This window comes from Muntiacus reevesi, chromosome 7, assembly GCF_963930625.1.
Source record: "Muntiacus reevesi chromosome 7, mMunRee1.1, whole genome shotgun sequence".
Taxonomy (NCBI): domain Eukaryota; kingdom Metazoa; phylum Chordata; class Mammalia; order Artiodactyla; family Cervidae; genus Muntiacus; species Muntiacus reevesi.
In genome coordinates this window covers 28,469,950-28,490,601 of record NC_089255.1, presented here as the reverse complement: position 1 = coordinate 28,490,601, position 20,652 = coordinate 28,469,950, and the positions used below count along the sequence as shown (strand labels likewise).

General features: G+C 41.2%; 1 protein-coding gene across 1 annotated transcript; it reads right to left on the bottom strand.

Annotated features, from left to right (window-relative positions):
• Positions 1-1,515: 1,515 nt before the first annotated feature.
• On the bottom strand, positions 1,516-16,416 carry LOC136172422 (transmembrane and coiled-coil domain-containing protein 5B). Its single transcript, XM_065941782.1, has 11 exons — positions 16,382-16,416; positions 15,558-15,707; positions 15,136-15,253; positions 14,797-14,847; positions 14,145-14,213; positions 12,796-12,852; positions 12,247-12,306; positions 11,612-11,676; positions 3,138-3,213; positions 2,830-2,873; positions 1,516-1,714 (listed from the first exon to the last, which is right to left on the bottom strand). The coding sequence occupies exons 1-11, from the start codon at positions 16,414-16,416 to the stop codon at positions 1,516-1,518; spliced, it is 924 nt and encodes a 307-aa protein (XP_065797854.1).
• Positions 16,417-20,652: the final 4,236 nt, after the last annotated feature.

Here is a 20,652-nt window from a genome sequence, read left to right as displayed (position 1 = left end):
CTTGGTTATAATGCTACCTTCTCAAGGGCGCGCTGTAACTGCTGTTCATCGTTTCTTTCCTCATCCCCCATATCCTAATATCATCTGATATTTTTATATTTTAATAATTTCTTATCTGACTCTACTCACTACATCTTCCCAGGTGGCTCAGTTGTAAAGAATCTGCTTGTAACTCAGGGGATGCAGTTTTGATTCCTCAGTCAGGAAGATCCCCTGGAGGAGGAAATGGCAATCCACTCCAGTATTCTTTCCTGGGAAATCCTATGGACAGAGGAGCCTGGTGGGCTACAGTCCATGGGTTTGCAAAGAGTTGGACGTGATTTAGTGACTGAGCATGTACACACCCACCGCAATGAGAGCAGAGATTTTTTGCTGTTTCATTCATTGCTGTAATCCCAGAGCCTGGACCAAGAAAAAGGTTAAATGACTATTTGTTGAATGAATGAATGAATGAACACTAATTGAACTTCTTAGAGCTCAGAGAATTGTCCAAGACCCATCTTTCTGCTTTAAGTTGTTAATCACACGGCTGCCTTTTGGAGGGAAGCCCACTGAAATGCAATAGAGCCTGTATTTGGCCACAAGAGGGTGGTGTTGATCAGTTTTTCATTTTTGTTTAAGGTGTCTTGAGACCTTTCATTCACTCTCTCCTCCTTAGACCCCCAAAAGAAAATGTGGGATAGGGTCATGTCTGCAGCCAAAGTGAACACACAATGTGTCTCTCCCACCTTGGCTTTGCTGTGCAAGTGAAATTCAGTTAAAACATTTGCAAGAGAATGGTTGTGGAAGGAGAAAAGTCACCAGAAATCAAGGGCCTCAGAAATGCATAGGAGGAAGCAGCTGCCAAAGGAAGATGCCTCCACTACTCAGCTTCAGTATCCAGTAGACACCGCTCTCCAAGGAGTCTTTGTAAAGACACTATACTTGGGGCCGTGTGTACTGACACCAAATCTAGGTATCAGAAGCCCAACCCTCAAGACAGTAAGGATACTGCAAGGCAGAAGTGGGCAGACCAGTAAGGGAAGCCCGGAGAAGGTGGCAGCAGCATTTGGAAGGATCAGAGGAGGCATTATGGGAGGGAAGGCATTTGAATTACAACTTGATTTTATTATAGCACTTGAATTTTAGGGTAATTTTTTTCTCAATTGAGAATGAGAAACCATTTGTGTACATGTAAAAGGTCAGCTTTTCAGGCTATCCTACTCCTATAAGACATAGAATAATATAAAATAAGAGAACTTTAGGGAAGATAATGTATGGTCATCTTCCCTAAAGGACCCATGAACCAAATTCTCGGAGCAACACAGTGAACTCTGATCAAACATATGTTTTATTTGAAAGAGAGACACTCTGGAGAAAAAGCGTGGGAAGAGAATGAAATGAAGAGGTCAGATGTCAAAGCAGAAGCTCTGAGTCGAGCTCCTACTTCTTTCCTGGCCCATTCCCCACTTGGGGGCCATAGCCATGCCCTCCTCTCCACTTGGGTGCAGTGTGAAGCCCCCAGGTCAGTCCAGACTAATGTGGTAGAACTTCTTCCACCTCTAGAGTGAGGAAGGGAAGTAAGACATCTCTCAGCCTCTTCAAGGTATCTCTGCTCATGACCACGGGCAGGGCGTCCACAAGGAGGTCTGGGTTTATGTACTGCAGGTAGAAAAGCACGTAACCCAGCAGCCTAAAGAAGATGATGACCATGAAGATAAAATATCTGAAATGCCTGCAGAGAGACATTCATCGTTAGCACGCGGGAAGACAGCCCAGGAAGCAGCAGCAGGAGGCGAACCTCACCTTCATAAATGACTGTAAATCACTTTCTTTGGGCCAGCTTGACGGGGAAGTGGGGCATGCAGACATAAAGGGTGAGGGCAGGGGGTAGGTGACAATAGAAAAAGATTGATGTGGTGGTAAGGACTGGAATACAGCCCCCCTGACTTTTAAGCCCTCCAACAAAACGGATGGCCACACAGAAGAGCTGGAGATGCAGAAGGATAAGACCTTCCAGGTACTATATGTGCAGGCCTTTGTGGGGGTTGTCAGAAGAGATCCAGACCTGCACTCCTGAGAGTCTCATCATCAGTGGTCCTCCTCACTCTACTCTAGTAAGAACTTTTAGAATATGAAATGTGTCTGGGCCATCTCTGACATTAACATCGACAGAAAATGATTGGGTTGCAATTTTTTTTTTCTTTGCTAAACATCAAGTGCCAAAGGAAACCAACTCGGGAATTCCCTGGTAGTCCAGTGGTTAGAGCTCCATGTGGGCTTTCACTGCTGAATGTGTTTTCCAAGAAAATTCCACCCTGAAAACTGGCCCAAGGCTTTCCATCTTTAACTACACTAAAACGTCACAAATTGAAGCTTTTCATTAAAGTGCCACATGGAGCATCTTAGTCTCCTTGTTTCAAAAATTTAAAAAGAAAAGGCACAGAGTTCAAGTGATTTTTTTTTCTCTAAAATTTTACAGCCTGCAGTAAAAGAACTAAGAAAATTAATGCACCTTGAACTCTCTTTCCAGTAAAGAGGAGAGCAGATTACCAGGTTCAGGATCTGAAAAATAGAAAGGAGCCCTACTATGAGTCTTAAGAAATTGAAATTAAAATGCAAGCTTCACCTTACACGTCTCCAAAACAGCCATTTTCTCCAGGCACCAAGTCCTACATAACTCTGGTTTTCAGAAAAGAAGGAAGGGAGAGATGGCAGAAATCTGGGGCTGCCTGATATTTTCTGGTTGGTGGATGTGTTTATCCTTATTCTACATGCTCTTACCAAGTCACTTACTGCTACAGAGTGAACGTGACCTAGACTAGGGAAACACAAGATTCAACCACTTACCGGTACCAAAAGATTCTCTTCTGTTTCTTAATGATGGTCTTCTCCTGTGGGAAGCAATAAAAGCCACAGGTGTGCCTGTCCATGTGCTCATAGAGAGGCAGTGTAGGAGGGTGGCTAACAGCTTGACCCAGGAGTCACTGGCTCTGCCACTTCCTAGCTGCTGCGGTGTGAAGCAAGGTACTGAGCCTTATTAATTTTCTACCTCTAAGGTTATTTCAAAGAAGGGAAGGGGGCCAGGGGGCAGGAAGGGGGAAGCCAGGGTAGGAAACAACAGAGGAAAACTCCAATTTGGGACAAGGAAAACTTACCATATTGCTTCGGATGGTCTCCACCAGAGTTGACCCTGGTTTCACTACTTGGGCGGAGTTGTTCTGGGCTTTGCATCTGGGTAGCAAAGAGCAGATCCAAGAATTAAGTAACATATCTGTGGGACCGATGAAAGGTGCCTTTCTAAGTCATGCAACGTGTGGTTTATTTCCTAGATTCTTGATAACATTCACAAAGTTCAATATTCAAAATGCGTAATTGGTCAATGTACAAAGAAACAGGAAAAAATTAAGAGAAAAGACAACCAATGAAGAGTAACCATGACGCAACCCTGATACTAGATTCACACTGCAAAAAGTCTGTCTCCTGCTGACAGTTCAAACTTCGGTTCTAGACTGATATCTTCAGCTGGCCACAGAATGCCTTGGGAGTACATGGTTTTGGAGGTCAGCTTGTGATTTGGTCAGAGTTTAGATAAAACTTGAGACTCTCCATCTCTAGCTCTGTTTTTTAATCCAGCAGTTTGACTATGCTGGCCTCTGTCCTCTATTTTCTACCCCAGAAAGACTGTATGGTTCCCTCAAGACTTTTAAATTGACCTTCACGTCAAGTTCAGCTTGCCCTCAGACTCAGTTCAGTTCAGTTCAGCCGCTCAGTCGTGGCCGACTCTTGGCGACCCCATGGACGGCAGCACACCAGGCTTCCCTCTCCATCACCAACTCCCGGAGCCTACTCAAATTCATGTCTATCATGTTGGTGATGCCATCCAATCATCTCATCCTCTGTCATCCCCTTCTCCTCCTGCCTTCAATCTTTCCCAGCATCAGGGTCTTTTCTAATGAGTCAGTTTTTCGCATCAGGTGGCCAAAGTATTGGAGTCTCAGTTTCAGCATCAGTCCTTCCAATGAACACCCAGGACTGATTTCCTTTAGGATTGACTGATTGGATCTCCTTGCAGTCCAAGGGACTCTCAAGAGTCTTCTCCAACACCACAGTTCAAAAGCATCAATTCTTCAGCACTCAGTTTTCTTTATAGTCCAACTCTCACATCCATACATGACTATTGGAAAAACCATAGCTTTGACTAGATGGGCCTTTGTTGGTAAAGTAATGTCTCTGCTTTTTAATATGTTGTCTAGGTTGGTCGTAACTTTTCTTCCAAGGAGCAAATGTCTTTTAATTTCATGGCTGCAGTCACCATCTGCAGTGATTTTGCACCCCTCCCCAAAATAGTCTGTCACTGTTTCCATTGTTTCCCCATCTATTTGCCATGAAGCGATGGGACCAGATGCCATGATCTTAGTTTTCTGAATGTTGTTTTAGGTCAACTTTTTCACTCTCCTCTTTCACTTTCATCAAGAGGCTCTTTAATTTCTTCTTCACTCTCTGCCATAAGGGTGGTGTCATCTGCATATCTGAGGTTAATTACTGAGTTTTCTTCCAGCAATCTTGATTCCAGCTTGTGCTTCATCCAGCCTGGCATTTGTACTCTGCATATAAGTTAAGTAAGTAGGGTGACAGTATACAACCTTGACATACTCCTTTCCTGATTTGGAACCAGTCTGTTGTTCTATTACTTCTCTATGTCCAGTTCTAACTATTGCTTCTTGACCTGTACACAGATTTCTCAGAAGGCAGGTCAGGTGGTCTGGTATTCCCATCTCTTTAATAATTTTCCACAGTTTGTTGTGATCCACACGGTCAAAGGCTTTGGCATAGTCAATAAAGCAAAAGTAGATGTTTTTCTGGAACTCTCTTGCTTTTTTGATGATCCAGTGGATGTTGGCAATATGATCTCTGGTTCCTCTGCCTTTTCTAAATCCAGCTTGAACATCTGAAAGTTCATGGTTCACATACTTTTGAAGCCTAGCTTGGGGAATTTTGAGCATTACTTTACTAGCCTGTGAGATGAATCCAACTGTGCTGTAGTTTGAGCATTCTTTGGCATTGCCTTTCTTTGAGATTGGAATGAAAACTGACCTTCTAATCCTGTGGCCACTGCTGAGTTTTCCAAATTTGCTGACATATTGAGTGCAGCACTTTCACAGCATCATCTTTTAGGATTTGAAATAGCTCAACTGGAATTCCATCACCTCCACTAACTTTGTTCATAGTCATGCTTCCTAAGGCCCATGACTTCGCATTCCAGGATATCTGTCTCTAGGTGAGTGATCACACCATCGTGATTATCTGGATAATGAAGATCTTTTTTGTATGGTTTCTGTGTATTCTTTCCATCTCTTCTTAATATCTTCTGCTTCTGTTAGGTCCATATCATTTCTGTCCTTTATTGTGCCCATCTTTGCATGAAATGTTCCCTTGGTATCTCTAATTTTCTTGAAGAAATCTCTAGTCATTCCCATTCTATTATTTTCCTGTTTCTTTGCACTGATCACTGAGGAAGGCTTACTTATCTCCTTGCCATTCTTTGGAACTCTGCATTCAGATGGTTATATCTTTCCTTTTCTCCTTCGCCTTTAGCTTCTTTTCTTTTCTCAGCTAATTGTAAGGCCTCCTCAGACAACCATTTTGCCTTTTTGCATTTCTTTTCTTGGGGATGGTCTTGATCCCTGCCTCCTGTACAATATCACGAACCTCCATCCATAGTTCTTCAGGCACTCTGTCTATCCCTTGAATCTATTTCTCACTTCCACTGTATAATCATAAGGAATTTGATTTAGGTCATATCTGAATGGTCTAGTGGTTTTCTCTGCTGCTGCTGCTGCTGCTGCTGCTAAGTCACTTCAGTTGTATCTGACTCTGTGTGATCCCATAGATGGCAGCCCACCAGGCTCCCCCATCCCTGGGATTCTCCAGGCAAGAACACTGGAGTGGGTTGCCATTTGTGGTTTTCTTTACTTTCTTCAATTGAGGTCTGAATTTGGCAATAAGAAGTTAATGATCTGAGCCACAGTCAGCTCCCAGTCTTGTTTTTGCTGACTGTATAGAGCTTCTCCATCTTCAGCTGCAAAGAATATAATCAGTCTGGTTTTGGTATTGACTATCTGGTGATGGCCCTCAGACCAAAAATGATCAAATGAGAAAATCGCCTCTTGCCTTTCCCGTCTTCCAATTGTCAACACCCCCTCCAGAATTTGCTTGGTGTTATTCACTCTCCAGGGCCTTCTGATTGTTCATTCATTTGTTTTATTTTGTTGCACAGAGTTTAGAACTGTTTCCTGCCAGAGGGTCAGTTCCAGTAAAAACTTTTAGGCTTTTCATGGGAATCTTTTTGTAATCATCAAATACAGAAGAAAGGGGAGAAGCGGCCCAGATTTCAGGATCTGGCCTTGATGGAATAGTTTGTACCAGGCTAGGCCATCTCTACAATCAACTATAAAAACTGGACAAAGTACATAAAACAGCCATTTGAATGAACTAAAGAATGCAGTCAGAAGATGAGGGGATACATATCCTGAGCAAAGTAAAGCATACTGCGACAACCCCCTCATTCATCCAAGGCCTTCCCCCAAGGGCACTTGTCAATTCGTGGTACAGTGAATAGAGTCCAAGCAGCAACTGGCAGCATCAATTGGCTGAGGAGACAGAGACTGGAGTTTAATTCCCTAAGGGGGAAAACCCAAGGAAAGAAGGAACCAAGAGCAATGAGTTCAAATATCTGCATGAACTTCCCTTAAGGTGATAGCTGGCTCTTAAACTCTATATGAGTAGCTCAAGATTCCAAGAACGCCCAGAAAGCAGGAGAAGCCTCAAGAGCTGAGCAAAGATGGGAGTAGTCATGCTGTTTTGGGAAGTAGAATTTGGAATTTGAGACCTGTTACACTCAGACCCTGATGCTGGGAAAGATTAAAGGCAAATGGAGAAGGGGTGATAGAGGATGAGATGATAAGAGAGCATCACTGACTCAGTGGACATGAATTTGAGCAAACTCTGGGATTTAGTGGAGGACAGAGGAGCCTGGCATGCTGTAGTCCATAGGGTCGCAAAGAGTCGGGCATGACTTAACAACTAAACAACAACACGCATGGAGACAGAGACTGGAGTTTAAGACTATGAGAGGGAAAATCCAAGGAAGGGTTTCAGTCCTGAATCTATCTATCTGAACTGTTTCAGCTTCCTGCCCTTCATGGATCCTGTTCCGTCTCTCACTCATGTCCCACTCTTTGCAGCCCCATGAACTGCTGTGTGCCAGTCTTCCCTTTCCTTCAATATCTCCTGAAGTTTGCTCAAATTCATGTCCATTGAATCAATGATGCCATCCAACCAGTTCATCCTCTGCCACCTTCTTCTCGTCCTGCCCATAAGCTTTCCCGGCATAAGGGGGTCTCTTGCAATGAGTTGGCTCTTCACAACAGGCGGCCAAAGTAATAGAGCTTCAGCTTCAGCATCCATTCTTTCAGCGAATGTTAAGGGTTGATTTTCTATAGGATTGTCTGGTTTGATCTTCTTGAAGTTCAATGAACTCTCAAGTGTCCTCTCCAGCACCATACAGATTGAAAGCATCAATTCTTCGGCAATCAGATTTCTTTATGGTCCAACTCTCACATACATACATGACTACTGGAAAAACCATAGCTTTGACTATACAAACTTTTGTTGGCAAAGTGATGTCTCTGCTTTTTAATCTGCTATCTAGGTTTGTCATAGCTTTTCTTCTCAGGAGCAAGTAACTTTTAATTTCATGGCTGAGGTCACCATCTGCCATGATTTGGGAGCCCAAGAAAACAGAATCTGTTTATACTTTTCTCCCATCTATTTGCCCGCCACTATGAGGTGATGGGACTGGATGCCATGATCTTTGTTTTTTGAATGTTGAGTTTTAAGCCAGCTTTCTCACTCTCTTCTTTCACCCTCGTCAAGAGGCTCTTTAGTTCCTCTTCACTTTCTGCCATTAGACTGGTATCATCTGCATATCTGAGGTTGTTGATATTTCTCCCAGCAATCTGTCCTTGGGTGGGTCATTTATCAATTCCTTTGCTTTTGAGGGATAGTAGTACATGAATTTTCAACTGTGAAGAGGACTTGTGCCCCTAACCCGCACATTGTTCATTCTATAAATGAATTGTATTTCTATATACTGTTAGTAATGAATTAGAAAATCAAATTAACAATTATCTTATTTACAATAGCATCAAAAATATCAAATATCAAACCTAGGAATAAATCTGATGAAAGATGCACAAAACACTACAGAGAACTACAAAGCATGTTTATGAAAAATTACATAAGATCTAAATACATGTAGGGATAAAAATGTTCATGACTTGGAAAACTCAATGTTGTTTAGATATTGTTAATCTCCAAATTTATCTATGGGGCTTCCCTGGTAACTCAGACAGTAAAGCGTCTGCCTACAATGCGAGAGACCCAGTTTCGATCCCTGCGTTGGGAAGATCCCCTGGAGAAGGAAATGGCAACCCAATCCAGTATTCTTGCCTGGAAAATCCCATGGACTGAGGATCCTGGTAGGCTACAGTCCATGGAGTAGCAAAGAGTCAAACACGACTGAGCGACTTCACTTTCACTTTCAATTTATCTATAGATTCCATAAAATTACAATAAAAATTTCAGCAATATTTTTTTGGTAGAAATTTAGAAACCAATTTTAAAATTTATATGGAAATTCAAAGAACCAAGAATAGCTAAGATAGTTTTGAATAGTCTTGAAGAACAGCAAAAAGTTGCAGAACTTAAGATATGCTAAATCAAATTATTTATAAAACTAAATTGTAATTGTAATCCCTGTCAGTCAGTCAGTTCAGTTGCTCAGTCATATCCGATTCTTTGTGATCCCATGGGCTGCAGCACACCAGGCTTCCCTGTCCATCACCAACTCCCGGAGCTTGCTCAAACTCTCATCCATCGAGTCAGTGATGCTATCCAACCATCGCATCCTCTGTCATCCCCTTCTCCTCCTGCCTTCAATCTTTCCCAGTATCAGGTCTTTTCAAATGAGTTAGTTCTTCACATCAGGTGGCCAGAGTATTGGAGTCTCAGCTTCAGTATCAGTCCTTCTAATGAATATTCAGGACTGATCTCCTTCAGGATTGACTGATTGGCTCTCCTTGCAGTCCAAGGGACTCTCAATAGTCTTCTCCAACACCACAGTTCAAAAGCATCAATTTTTGGTCCAATTTGTATGATCCAACCCTCACATCCATACATGACTACTGAAAAACCATAGCTTTTATTATACGGACCTTTGTCGGCAAAGTAAAGTTTCTGCTTTATAATATGGTGTCTAGGTTGGTCATAACTTTTCTTCCAAGGAGCAAGCATCTTTGAATTTCATAGCTGTAGTCACCATCTGCAGTGATTTTAGAGCCCAAGAAAATAAAGTCTGTCACTGTTTCCATTGTTTCCCCATCTATTTGCCATGAAGTGATGAAACTGCCATGATCTTTGTTTTCAGAATGTTGAGTTTTAAACCAGATTTTTCACTCTCCTCTTTCATTTTCATCAATAGGCTTTTTAGTTATTCTTCGCTTTCTGCCATAAGGGTGGTGTCATCTGCATCTCTGAAGTTATTGATATTTCTCCTGGCAATCTTGATTCCAGCTTGTGCTTCATCCAGCCTGGCATTTCACATGATGTACTCTGCATACAAGTTAAATAAGCAGGGTAACAATATACATCTTTGAAGTACTCCTTTTCCAGTTTGGAACCAGTATATTGTTCCATGTCCACTTCTAACTGTTGCTTCTTGACCTGCACACAGATTTGTCAGGAGGCAGGTAAGGTGGTCTGGTATTCCCATCTCTTTAAGAATTCCAGTAGTCTATGCTTGTAGTCTATGCCTCTATCCTTGTGTAGTATTGGCACAAGATAGAGGCACAAACTAATGGTACAGAATAAAATATCCAGAAACAGACTCACACATATCTTAATATGTCACCTTACTTATAAAACAAGACACTACTGAAAATGCATGCTCTTTTAAATAAATGATGCTGGGACAACTGGCTATCCACACATGGAAAAAAATGTATCTTGATCTCTACCTCACACCACAAAAAAAACAAAAACAAAAAACAAATTTCATATGAATGTTTACATTAATTTGAATGTAAAGGGGAAAACAAACAGAAAATTCTTTGGGAAGGCATTAAAGAATAGTTTTATTACTGAGAAAAAGCACTGAGCAAAAAAAGAAAAGAAAAAACTTTCATGGATTGGATTTCCTTAAAATTAAGAAATTGTTTATCAAAAGATTCCATTAAGAGAGTAAAACAGAAAAGCCATAGAAATGACTGTAACATATATATGTGTGTGTGTGTGAGTGTGTATGTCCGTCCATATCTGACAATGGACCTCATGAAAAAAATATAAGGAAATCCTATAAACCAATAAGAAAAAGATGGATAATCTCCCAAATAAAGGTAAAAGACTTATTATAAAAGCAGACAACCAAATTTCAAGTAAGCATTTTAAGGTATATATATTAATAATCAATAGTGAAATGCATTATTAAAATAAAAATTAGATAGCACTATACTCTTGCCAGAGTGGTTAAAATTAAAAAGACTGTAAATATGAAGTGAAAATGAGGAACAGAAATAACTTGAACTAGTATAGATTCTCACTGGAGGAGATTCTTGTAATCTACTTTGGTAAATCATTTGACTTTGTCTGGTAAAGCCACAGATATGTATACTCTATGACTTAGGACTTCTACTCCTTGGTATATAACTGACAGAAATGAGTATATATGTTAACCAAAATACATGCACAAAAATGTTTATAACAACTTTAACTGAATAACCCCAAACTGGAAATAACCAAAGTGTTCATCAATGGTAAAATAGATAAATTGTGCTACATTCCTACAATAGAATACTATATACAGCTAGGAAAAGGATGAGCCACAGGGCCTTGCAGCAATGTAGATAAATGTCAGTGAAAGCCAGAGACAAGTGAGAACATCCTGAGTTCACATGAGGTTCAAGATCAGACAAAACCAAGAAAAAATGATAGAAGTTAGAATCACGGTTACCTTTGCAAGAAACGATGACTGAGAAGAGAGCACAGGGAGCCTTTGAGCCTTAGAACTCAGAATGTTCTATATCTTTATCTGAGTCGTGTTAACACACCACTTGAGATTTGTGCACTCTCTGTATATTGCATAATACAACATAATACATAACACGGTTGAGGAGTATAAGCAAACAAGGGAAAGTGTGTCAAGTCCTAAACCATGCAAGTCTACAAATACAGAACGTATGTAAATGGCTATCACTGGGGCCCCCAGTGGGGGTTCACCATGTCCTGGGAAAGGGGTCAGCACAATCAGTTTTTTCAAGAACAATACTCAACTGAGGATGCATGAGAAGAACATAAAAAAGAGACCTTTTAAACACCAGCTGCTGAGAAAGGCAAGAGAGAAGCCTGAATGCTGATGATTTTTCAGCACAGAACATGGAGCAGAAGTTGACAGGGATGACTTGATGGGGGCTATTTATAGTGATACAAACTGGTCTGAGAAGTACTCTGCCCTTTAAGGACCACCGGGGATTATAGCTTCATCCCACCAACGAGGTCATTTTCCCAAACTTACACTTCTTTTTCGAGAAGCAGCATCTCCTTTTCCTTTTCCATCTGTCTCAGAATTTCTTGGTATTTCTTCCCATGGAAATAAAAAAAATATTGATCGTAATCAAGAATTTCTGTATATATCATTTCAATGTCATTGATAAAAGATTCTCTTAAGACCAACTCATAATTTTCCAAATGGTGCATGCAAGGATGTACACGCACAAGTATGAAGACATTCTAATAAAAATTAGGATATTAGTGACTGGATGGATGCATATGGATTAAAAGGGAAAAGAATTCTCTCTTTGGATCCTGCTTGTAGGAAAATCCCAGCTCTCACACTTACTATCTATGTTTTTAGACCACATTACCAAACTTCTTTGAACCTGTGTCTTCTTGATCATAACAACATGATCCTCAAAGGGTTACTGGACAAACTATTTGAGAAAAATACTGTATGTTGATTGCTTAAAAATGCTATATGTGCCAGTATAAATAAATCTTTAACATACATCTGGTTCTTGTTGTCGTTGTTACTGCTGTTGTATAAAGGATATTTCCCCCAGTGGCAGATTTTAGCCTAAATGAGAAGCCAAAGAATCCATGGCACTGGAAAAATTCTGCCTCTACTATGAATTGTCCCCAGAGGCTGTGTACCTTTATGTAGTGGGCCTGATCCTCACAGAGCTGATACACAGATTGGTAGTCACTCTCTATCTAGAAAGAAAAGAGAATCAACAAATTTCATGGATTAAATCACAATGAAGCCTGGGCTGCTCCTAACTGGTGCGTTGGCTATTTGGCTGGTTACCTAGCAACTTCTTACCAGGGAAAGCAACTACATCATAAAGCCGGTGATCTCATCATTCATGGGCAGGGTCTAATTTTGAGCAAAGAAAGTTGTTTTCTCAGGTTCTCATATGCCTTTTACATGAGACATCAGGAGATGTTTCAGGGCACTTAGATATGGGCTTCAACAACAGTGCTTGAGTATTTGAGGTAGAGGGGTATTTAAGGAATGGCAAGACCAGTACTTTTAATATAAGCTTTCTTTTCCTTTACCTGCAGGTGAGTCAGAAATTCACTTGCCAGATATTCTTGCTCCTCCCCTTCCCGTGCCTCCAACTGTTCTGTTTCTAAAACCTCTGGGGTTCTCTCTCATTTGTATCCTGGACAGACCCTCAGGGGAGGAGACTCCACCTCTACCTTGACCAATTCCTCCTCTTGACTGGCGCAGGATTCTGTTGACTTCTGTAGTTTCACCTGTTGAAGACAGCAGACAGTTGAGAGCGTTCTTTTGTGAAAGCAGATGGGTAATATTCCTCTTCCCCCAGACAGGCAATGAGCATGACAATGGTGGTGCTGATGGAGCTGGCGGTGGTGGTTTCGTCTCTAAGTTGTGTCCTTCTCCAGGGGATCTTCCTGATCGAGGGATCGAACCCACATCTCCTGCATTGCAAGCTGTATCCTGCATTATAGGTGGACTCTTTACCGCTGAACCACCAGAGAAGCCCAGGGCATGATAATAATGGCTATCATAGAGTGAGGACAGACCATGACAATCTGGAGTGGGCAATGTTATTGGCCCATTTACAGATGAGGAGGAGACAAAAGCAAGGAGTGGTTAAGTGCATGACTTATTTAAAATCACACAGTGGCAGAGTCAGCGTTTAAGCCTTGGTTTTCTTATTGCCCAGTCTTTGGACCTAATCACCCTTCTTCCTCCAGTCCTACTGACCAAAGTGCCTGTTCCTCCATCTTATACTCCACTGGGTGCACTCACATGCAGCCTGAATCACGGAGCAAAAGAGAAACCTTCTGCCTTTTTTTCAGAGAAAAACAGAACAGGAATGCTCTGGCATGTTGGGCTCAGCCAAATGGTCATATTTGCCACATAAAGCTGCAGAGAGCATCTTAATAAGATTTCTGCCCTCTACTGGGCATCCAATTCATCTTTTCATTCAACAAATATTTACCAGACTACTACCATGTGCCAGGCATTATTCTAGGCACTGGGGAAATAGGTGTGAAGAACACAAACAAAAATTCATGCCCTCATTGGGTTTGCCACCTAGTAAAACATTCAATTAAATAAAAAAAAAAAAAACAAAAACTCCCTTAAGTTATAAACAATGGGTTAGAAAATCAATTACAATTGTTGACCTATCCTTCTGCAATTGTGGAAGTCAGTATTCTCTTCTTCCTTGACTATCTGTATTTGTGTGTCATTTAGATAATAAATTTTTAGAGGGCATTCAGAATGTATGTTTTATTGGCTGATGGATGAAGAGGTCTTTGGAGCAATTCCCTTCACTTTGGGGCATTGTAGACATCTCTGCCAACAGTGTGACTAAAACTAAAGTTATGAATGCTGCAAAATAATTTATGAGTACCGCTCAGGTCAGGGGGTAAAGCAGAGGGAATAAAGGACACTGGCTTACCTCTGTGAGCATACAGACAGACTTAGCCTGGTGGATTCTTGGAAGCTATTCCTCCCCAAAATTAGAATGACTCCACATCTCCCAGAAAATCAGTAGATTTGCTTTTCTACTCACCTTCAATTCTGCCAACATCTGCTTTAGGGCTTCTTTATCCAGGCCAACATTCTTAAATTTCTTTGAAATCTGAAATACCATCCCCCAAATTGTAAACTGAGTAAGGCATCCGGACATGAAAACGTGGGATAGAGTCAGACTTGAAGGTCTCAAAGTAGCAGAACAGTGGTTAATTAATTCAGATCCCAGATGGAAGCTTAATAGAAAAGTGTATCTTCCTTCCTCTGGAATCTGCCTGACTCCATGCCAGCTGAAGAGACCTTTTTGTTCCCAGAGCCCATGAAAAGTACGGCACAAAGGAGGCAAGGCAGGTGGGGGAGAGAAGGAAGAAAAACTGGTGCATCGCAGTTGTGGGAGGGAGGGACAATTCTCTCCTCTCACATTCCTTTAAACTTCCCATCCCAGAGCTGTAATTCCCAGAAGACAAAGGATGGTATCAACTAGCCAGTTTGTCCTAAGAGATTTGGAAGGAAGATTGGGAGGGAGCACACACATTTTGCCAGTTCCTCCTCCTTCTGTCTTTCTGATTGGGGAGTTCAGAAAGATGATGGAGCCTATTGGGACTATTAAGAAATGAGCCTGCTTTCAAGAGTGGGCTTATTATCCTGCAACCATCCCCTCTCCCCCCAAAAAAATGCAGGGCCCACCTTACCTCCTTCTGCACCTCTACCACACTCCTGCTTAGAATTTCCTTATTTTTTTCCTGGGGAAAGAAAGAGGTAAAGGATACAAACCGCACCCTGCTCTCAAACCCTCTTCCTCACTGGGTCACTGAAATCCCATCCAGGGACAAGGGCCCCACACAGAGGACCTGGGAACAGAGCCCAGGTCTCGCCCCCATGCCAAGCACATGATGCCCAAAACACTTTGTTAGACAGCTGTGATTTCCACAGACACAGCAGCGACCAGCAATGATGGTCCCCTGGGAAAGAGAGAGTGGTGGACTGCCAGCAAAACGCATCACACTGTCCTTTTCTAGACACCTCCTTACCAGCTTTGCTGTCTCTAATTCCACGTCCCGTAGGGCTTCCTCCTTCTCAGATATGAGGTGGTTCAGCTCCTCCTTCTCTCTGGCTTGTCTGACCGACAGCATGATATCTCTTTCCAGACTGAAACATAAGTCACCCAGGGGTGGCTCAATCCAAAGGAAGCTGCCAGGGTCCCAGCTTGAGAAGCTACTGCCAAGGTCTCAGGGAGCCAAAGTGACCACCCAATGCAGTGGCAATAAAATAATGACTTAATGTGGAAATGTAGTGAAAAATCTGTACATAAAACCTTTTGAGGGCACCGCTGTTTATGGTTCAGAATTTAAACAACTTGCCTCAATTCATGGACAAAGAAGTAAAGTTTCCTCCCACCCACCTCTTGATCCCAAGGGGCATTAGGATGAGGAGACCTTTCCCATCCAACTACCTTTGAATAGTTTCTTCTTTCTCTTGAATTTTTTTGAGAAGAACCTGATTTGCCTCATCCATTCTCTGTAGGTCCTTTTCAAGGTCTGAGTTCAGAGAGTCCAGATACTGCTTTGTGATTTCTAGTTTCGGTATTTCTATCACCTCCTGCCTGGAGGAAAATCATCTTCATTACCAAACTCAGGACAGGAAAACATAGCAGCTGTCATCTCTTTTATTGCCCCGTCTTTTGTTGTCACTATGCCTCACCAGCCTTACATTATCATTGTCCACAATAAATTGATTTCTATGATGTTTTGCATAAAGCAAATCCTTGGAGTCAAATCACATTTTAATTTTAAATATTATAAATGGAACCCATTACAACACAAATCTTTTATGAAGCAAGAGAAATTTTTTTTTTCATTTGAATAATTATATTCGAGCTTACTTGTTTTCAAAACTTTATACAGAGTATGTGGACTCCACGCCACACCCATAAAGAATTCAAGGAAGAGGCATGTTTGCAGTCTTCCTTTGTTATAGTCTACTAAGGAGTTTATTATATTGAAAACCTTCTGCAGTAGTCATGTAGGAACATGAACTGGGTAAGGGGCAGGGATGGGGGCCTTTTCCCCCAAATAAGACTGATTTGCTTTTGGAGACATTGGCTATCTCTACAAACCCCACTTCTAGTCTGATGAAGTCCAGAGAACTGAAACCAACGCCTTTCCTCCCCAGGAAGGCTTCCAGGCTTGAGGATACTATTCTGCACAGTCACAGTTTTCTTCCTTACTGGGTTGCAGTAGATGCTTCCCATACTAGTTTCTCATTCTTGTTACTTACACATCATCCAATAGGTCCTGTCCAGCTTCTTCCATTGTAGGTCTCCTATGTTGTTAATATAAACATGTGTTATGAAGACAAAGCTTCTAGTGTTCAACACAATCATTAGCCCAGGAAGGAGCAGAGAAAAGGTTTGACTAGACAAGACAGAACCAAGACTAAACCTGTGCCTCCTAGACCCTTTTCATATTTCAGGATCAGTAGCAATATTTTGCTAGATTTCAGTAAGCCAGATCATATCTCTTCAATGAATCTCATAAATGAATCCCACTGGAGTACAGAAATCTTTTTGTTTTCACAAAAGTGCTTTTACACTTTGGTTACCTTGCCCCTTTCTTGCCTGCACATTGGCGGGTAAAGTGCTAGGAGAACTCAAGTTTGTGTCTATTGGCAAACACACCAAGAGTTTATATCTAACCCTGACCTTCAGGGAGACTTAGGAAAAAAGAATAATAGAAAAATTGGAGGATATAAAAGAATTGGTTGGCTGATTTCTGTTGGTCTATAGCCATCCTACTTTTTTACAAACTCTAGATATTATGGTTGGGTTGATCCTGAAATGGGAACAGATAAAGCAGCCTGAGCAACAGGATATAATGACTGAAAGGGGTTATTTTGAAAATGTCATGTTCTCAGGGATGGTATCCGCTCCACGGCATCAAAATTAAAATTCAGGACTGAACCCAATCTAACAAAAGGAGAACACCAAATCTCCTTTCACATTCCATCTTCTCTTCCTTCTCTCTTTCTTTGAAGCTTTTTTTGTTTTGGTTTCAATTCCCCTTTTAATTCCTTCTTGTACCTTCTTCTCCTTTCATAGCCCTCCCTGCATTTCCCTTTTCTTTCTACTCTCTTTACACATTACGAAGCCCAGCTTGTGATGATGCCCTTGAGCTCACCCTTCTCTTCCCAACAGAGATTCTTTCCGCTCCCACTGAGATTTCCAACTGAATGTCACAAGTTTCAGAAAAGGTATCTCCTTGATGATGGCATTCTCCGCATAAACTGGACCTGTCATCTCTAGCAGGGTGGGGCAGCATGTCATAGTAGATAGGGGTGGGTGGGGTGAAAGTAACTCCTTGTCATCTCTGTAGGCAGAGTGAAAGCAGAGTTCAGAACTTTAAGACATTTAAATATTCTTCCTATGGGACTAATTTCTGGACACAGTTTAAACTGCTCTGAAACAGCACTCATCTCTATGGGACACATTTCTTCATTTCCCCAAATCCATTGACCCAGCAGTAGTTGATATCATGCTTATTTCCTTCACAACCTCTGTGTGGTATATGAACAAATTACTGCACCCAAATCCAAACCAAGCACCTCTAGTCAATGCAGTCAAGAGATGAGAGGTAGGAACATCTGAGAGCAGGGTAGGAAGAATATGAAAAATGTCTTATCTATGAGCCAAGAAAATCCTCATTCTTAACCAAGTTGGATTTTTGGAGCGGCAAAACAAATTTCTTTATTTTTCCCAAGGAGGCACTGCCAATTCATTGGAAAGGAAAGCCTGATGTTTCAAAGGTAGTTGAGTACGTGGAGGTTGAGCTGCAAGGAGGCAAGAGGAGGGTTAGGTGCAGAGACCCTACTCAACTGTTCACTTATAAAGAATTCTATCTTCATTTTTTTGAGATCTTAAATTACTGGAATAGTAGATGGGATTTTACATTATCAGTGTCACTCTACTAACCAGTTCTAGATTCTTCTCTGTATTGGTGGAGGAAATGAGGCGAGACACAGAATTGGTGAGATATCTATAAAGGTGTATGCTTAGACTTTGTATCTTTCATTTCTATCCCTCTTACTTATCCATCTTCTCCACGATGTAAGTCTAACCTTTTCCAGTTAAATTATACTAATCTTAAGTCCTTGGAAAGGCCTTACAGAACATACCACTCTCTCTCCAGGAAAATCTCTCTCCCACACAATTGTCTGACATTAGCTTATCCATCCTTCCCAGCTCAGCTCAAATGTCGCTTCTTCTACACTCTTAGATACCACACCTTCAAATCCTGGCAGAATGAGTCCCTCCAACCTCTATCCTCTTTTGTTATTTTACGTTGTTTTTAGGAATGTGCTCACAATGGTCCTCACTCCACAGTTAACCTATAAACTTCTTGAAATAGCGCATTTTAATCAAAGCCATTTTGATTTCCCTCCTGATTTGTGCTCCAGGGGTACCATTTGCAGAATTCAATAGGAATGGTGCCCCCTGGAGTTGTTCAAGAAGAGGATGACCCTGAAAACAGAGAGTGGGTTAGATACAGTAAGCACGCAAATCAAAGCCAAATTTCATTGGCTTTCATTCTATCCTGGCACTGTGAAGCTGTGGTACCCAGGACATTACTTAATCTCTCTGAGGTCAGGTTTCCTGATCCGTAAGATGTGTGTTATTCCTGCTTCACAAAGTTATGTTTGTTCAGTTGCTTAGTTCTCTGCAACTCTGTGGCCCTATGGACTGTAGCCCACCACGCTCCTCTGTCCATGGAATTTTCCACGCCAGACTACTGGGTTGGTTTCCACTTTCTACTCCAGAGGATCTTCCCAACCCAGGGATCAAATCTACGTGTCTTGCATCTCCTGCATTGGAAGGCAGATTTTTTTACTGCTAGTGTCACCTGGGAGATTAAATGAACTAACATATGTAAAACTCCTAACCTTATGTGTGGCATGCTTAAGTACTTAATTCTCATCATTAGCCAACACAAAATATGTTTCCGTTTTCTTACATTACCTTTGCACATGACATATGCTGAATGTTTTTAGAATGAATGAGTGAAAGAATGAGTGAATGAACAATTCATTCCACTCCCTTCATCTAGAACAGTAGATATATCCTCCCTGTCCTTTCCACCCTCCTGGGAGACGCTTACCTGTACACTCCCATCCGTTTACTCTCATCGGCAGTACAGCACCCCACAGCAGAATTCTCAACAAAGGGCCACACCCCCCAGAAGGCCAATCTGTAATCACTGGGGATGCAGTTCGAAAGCCTCTGTTAAACTCTTTAGAGCAGTAGGCGCCTCTGATTGAGAACATATTCTCTCCATTAACTGCACCCTCCTTTCCTTAAAGACACCACACAAGAACTTCCTTGGTGGTTTAGTGGTTCAGACTCCACAGTTCAACTGCAGGGCACATGGGTTGTCTCCTGTATTGGGTTGCAATTATTTTTATTTTAGCTATTCTAATTGATTTGCAGTAATAGCTCATCACCGTCTTGACCTGCATTTATTTACCTAATGATTAATGATGGTGAACATTGCTTAGTTTACCATTTATATATTCCCCTTGGTGAGATGTCTCTTCATGTTAGTTGCCCATTTTCTTCTTGGTGAGTTTGGGTAATTATTTATACATTTTAAGTACAAATCCCTTGTCAAGTATGTGATTTGCAAACATTTTCTTCGAGTCTATAGCTTTTCTTTCATCCTATTAACAGCTTTCACAGAGCAAAATTTTTAAATTTTAATGTAGTTTATGGATATTTTTTCTTTGATGCATCATGCCTTTATTTGATCCAAGCCCTAAGCCCATAAGTTATTTTACTATGTTTTCTTCTAATTTTATTTTTAGTTTTCCATTTTACATTTAAGTCTATGATCCATTTTCAGTTAATTTTTGGTATGAGGTTTTATATTGAGGTTCATTTCCTTGTCTATGAATGTCCAATTCCTCCAGCACTGTTTGTTGAAAAGACTAACATTCTTCCAATGAATTGTTTTTGCACCTTTGTCAAAACTCTATTGGCCAAATCATGATCTTTCAACAGGCTCACCTAGTTATATCCAGTTGTGGTAATATAACATTTAGCTCCTAGGTAAATGCTGTTGTAAGTGAAAATTTTTTTCCTTTTCAAAGGAAAAGTAGAACTATAGAGTTAAATCTCTTTTTTTCTGGGTTTCTCAAGTAACTCTATTAGCATTTGGGCTTCCCTTGTGGCTCAGATGGGAAAGAATCTGCCTGCAATGCCGGAGACATGGGTTTGATCCCTGGGTCGGGAAGATCCCTTATGGAGAAGGAAATGGCAACCCACTCCACTTAATATTCTTGTCAGACATGACTGAGCAGCTAACAAACAAGTAACTCTCAGCATTTAGCAAGTGCATATATATGACTAATTAGTAAAGTGTATTTGGGTCTTTCTATGGAATAAAACATAGTTTGAAGTCCTGGGACCCTGTATATATAAATTTTTAAGAGTGTGGCCCATATGTTCTATTTCCTGGCACAGTGTATATTCCATGAATGTGAAACACTTGCTGTGAATA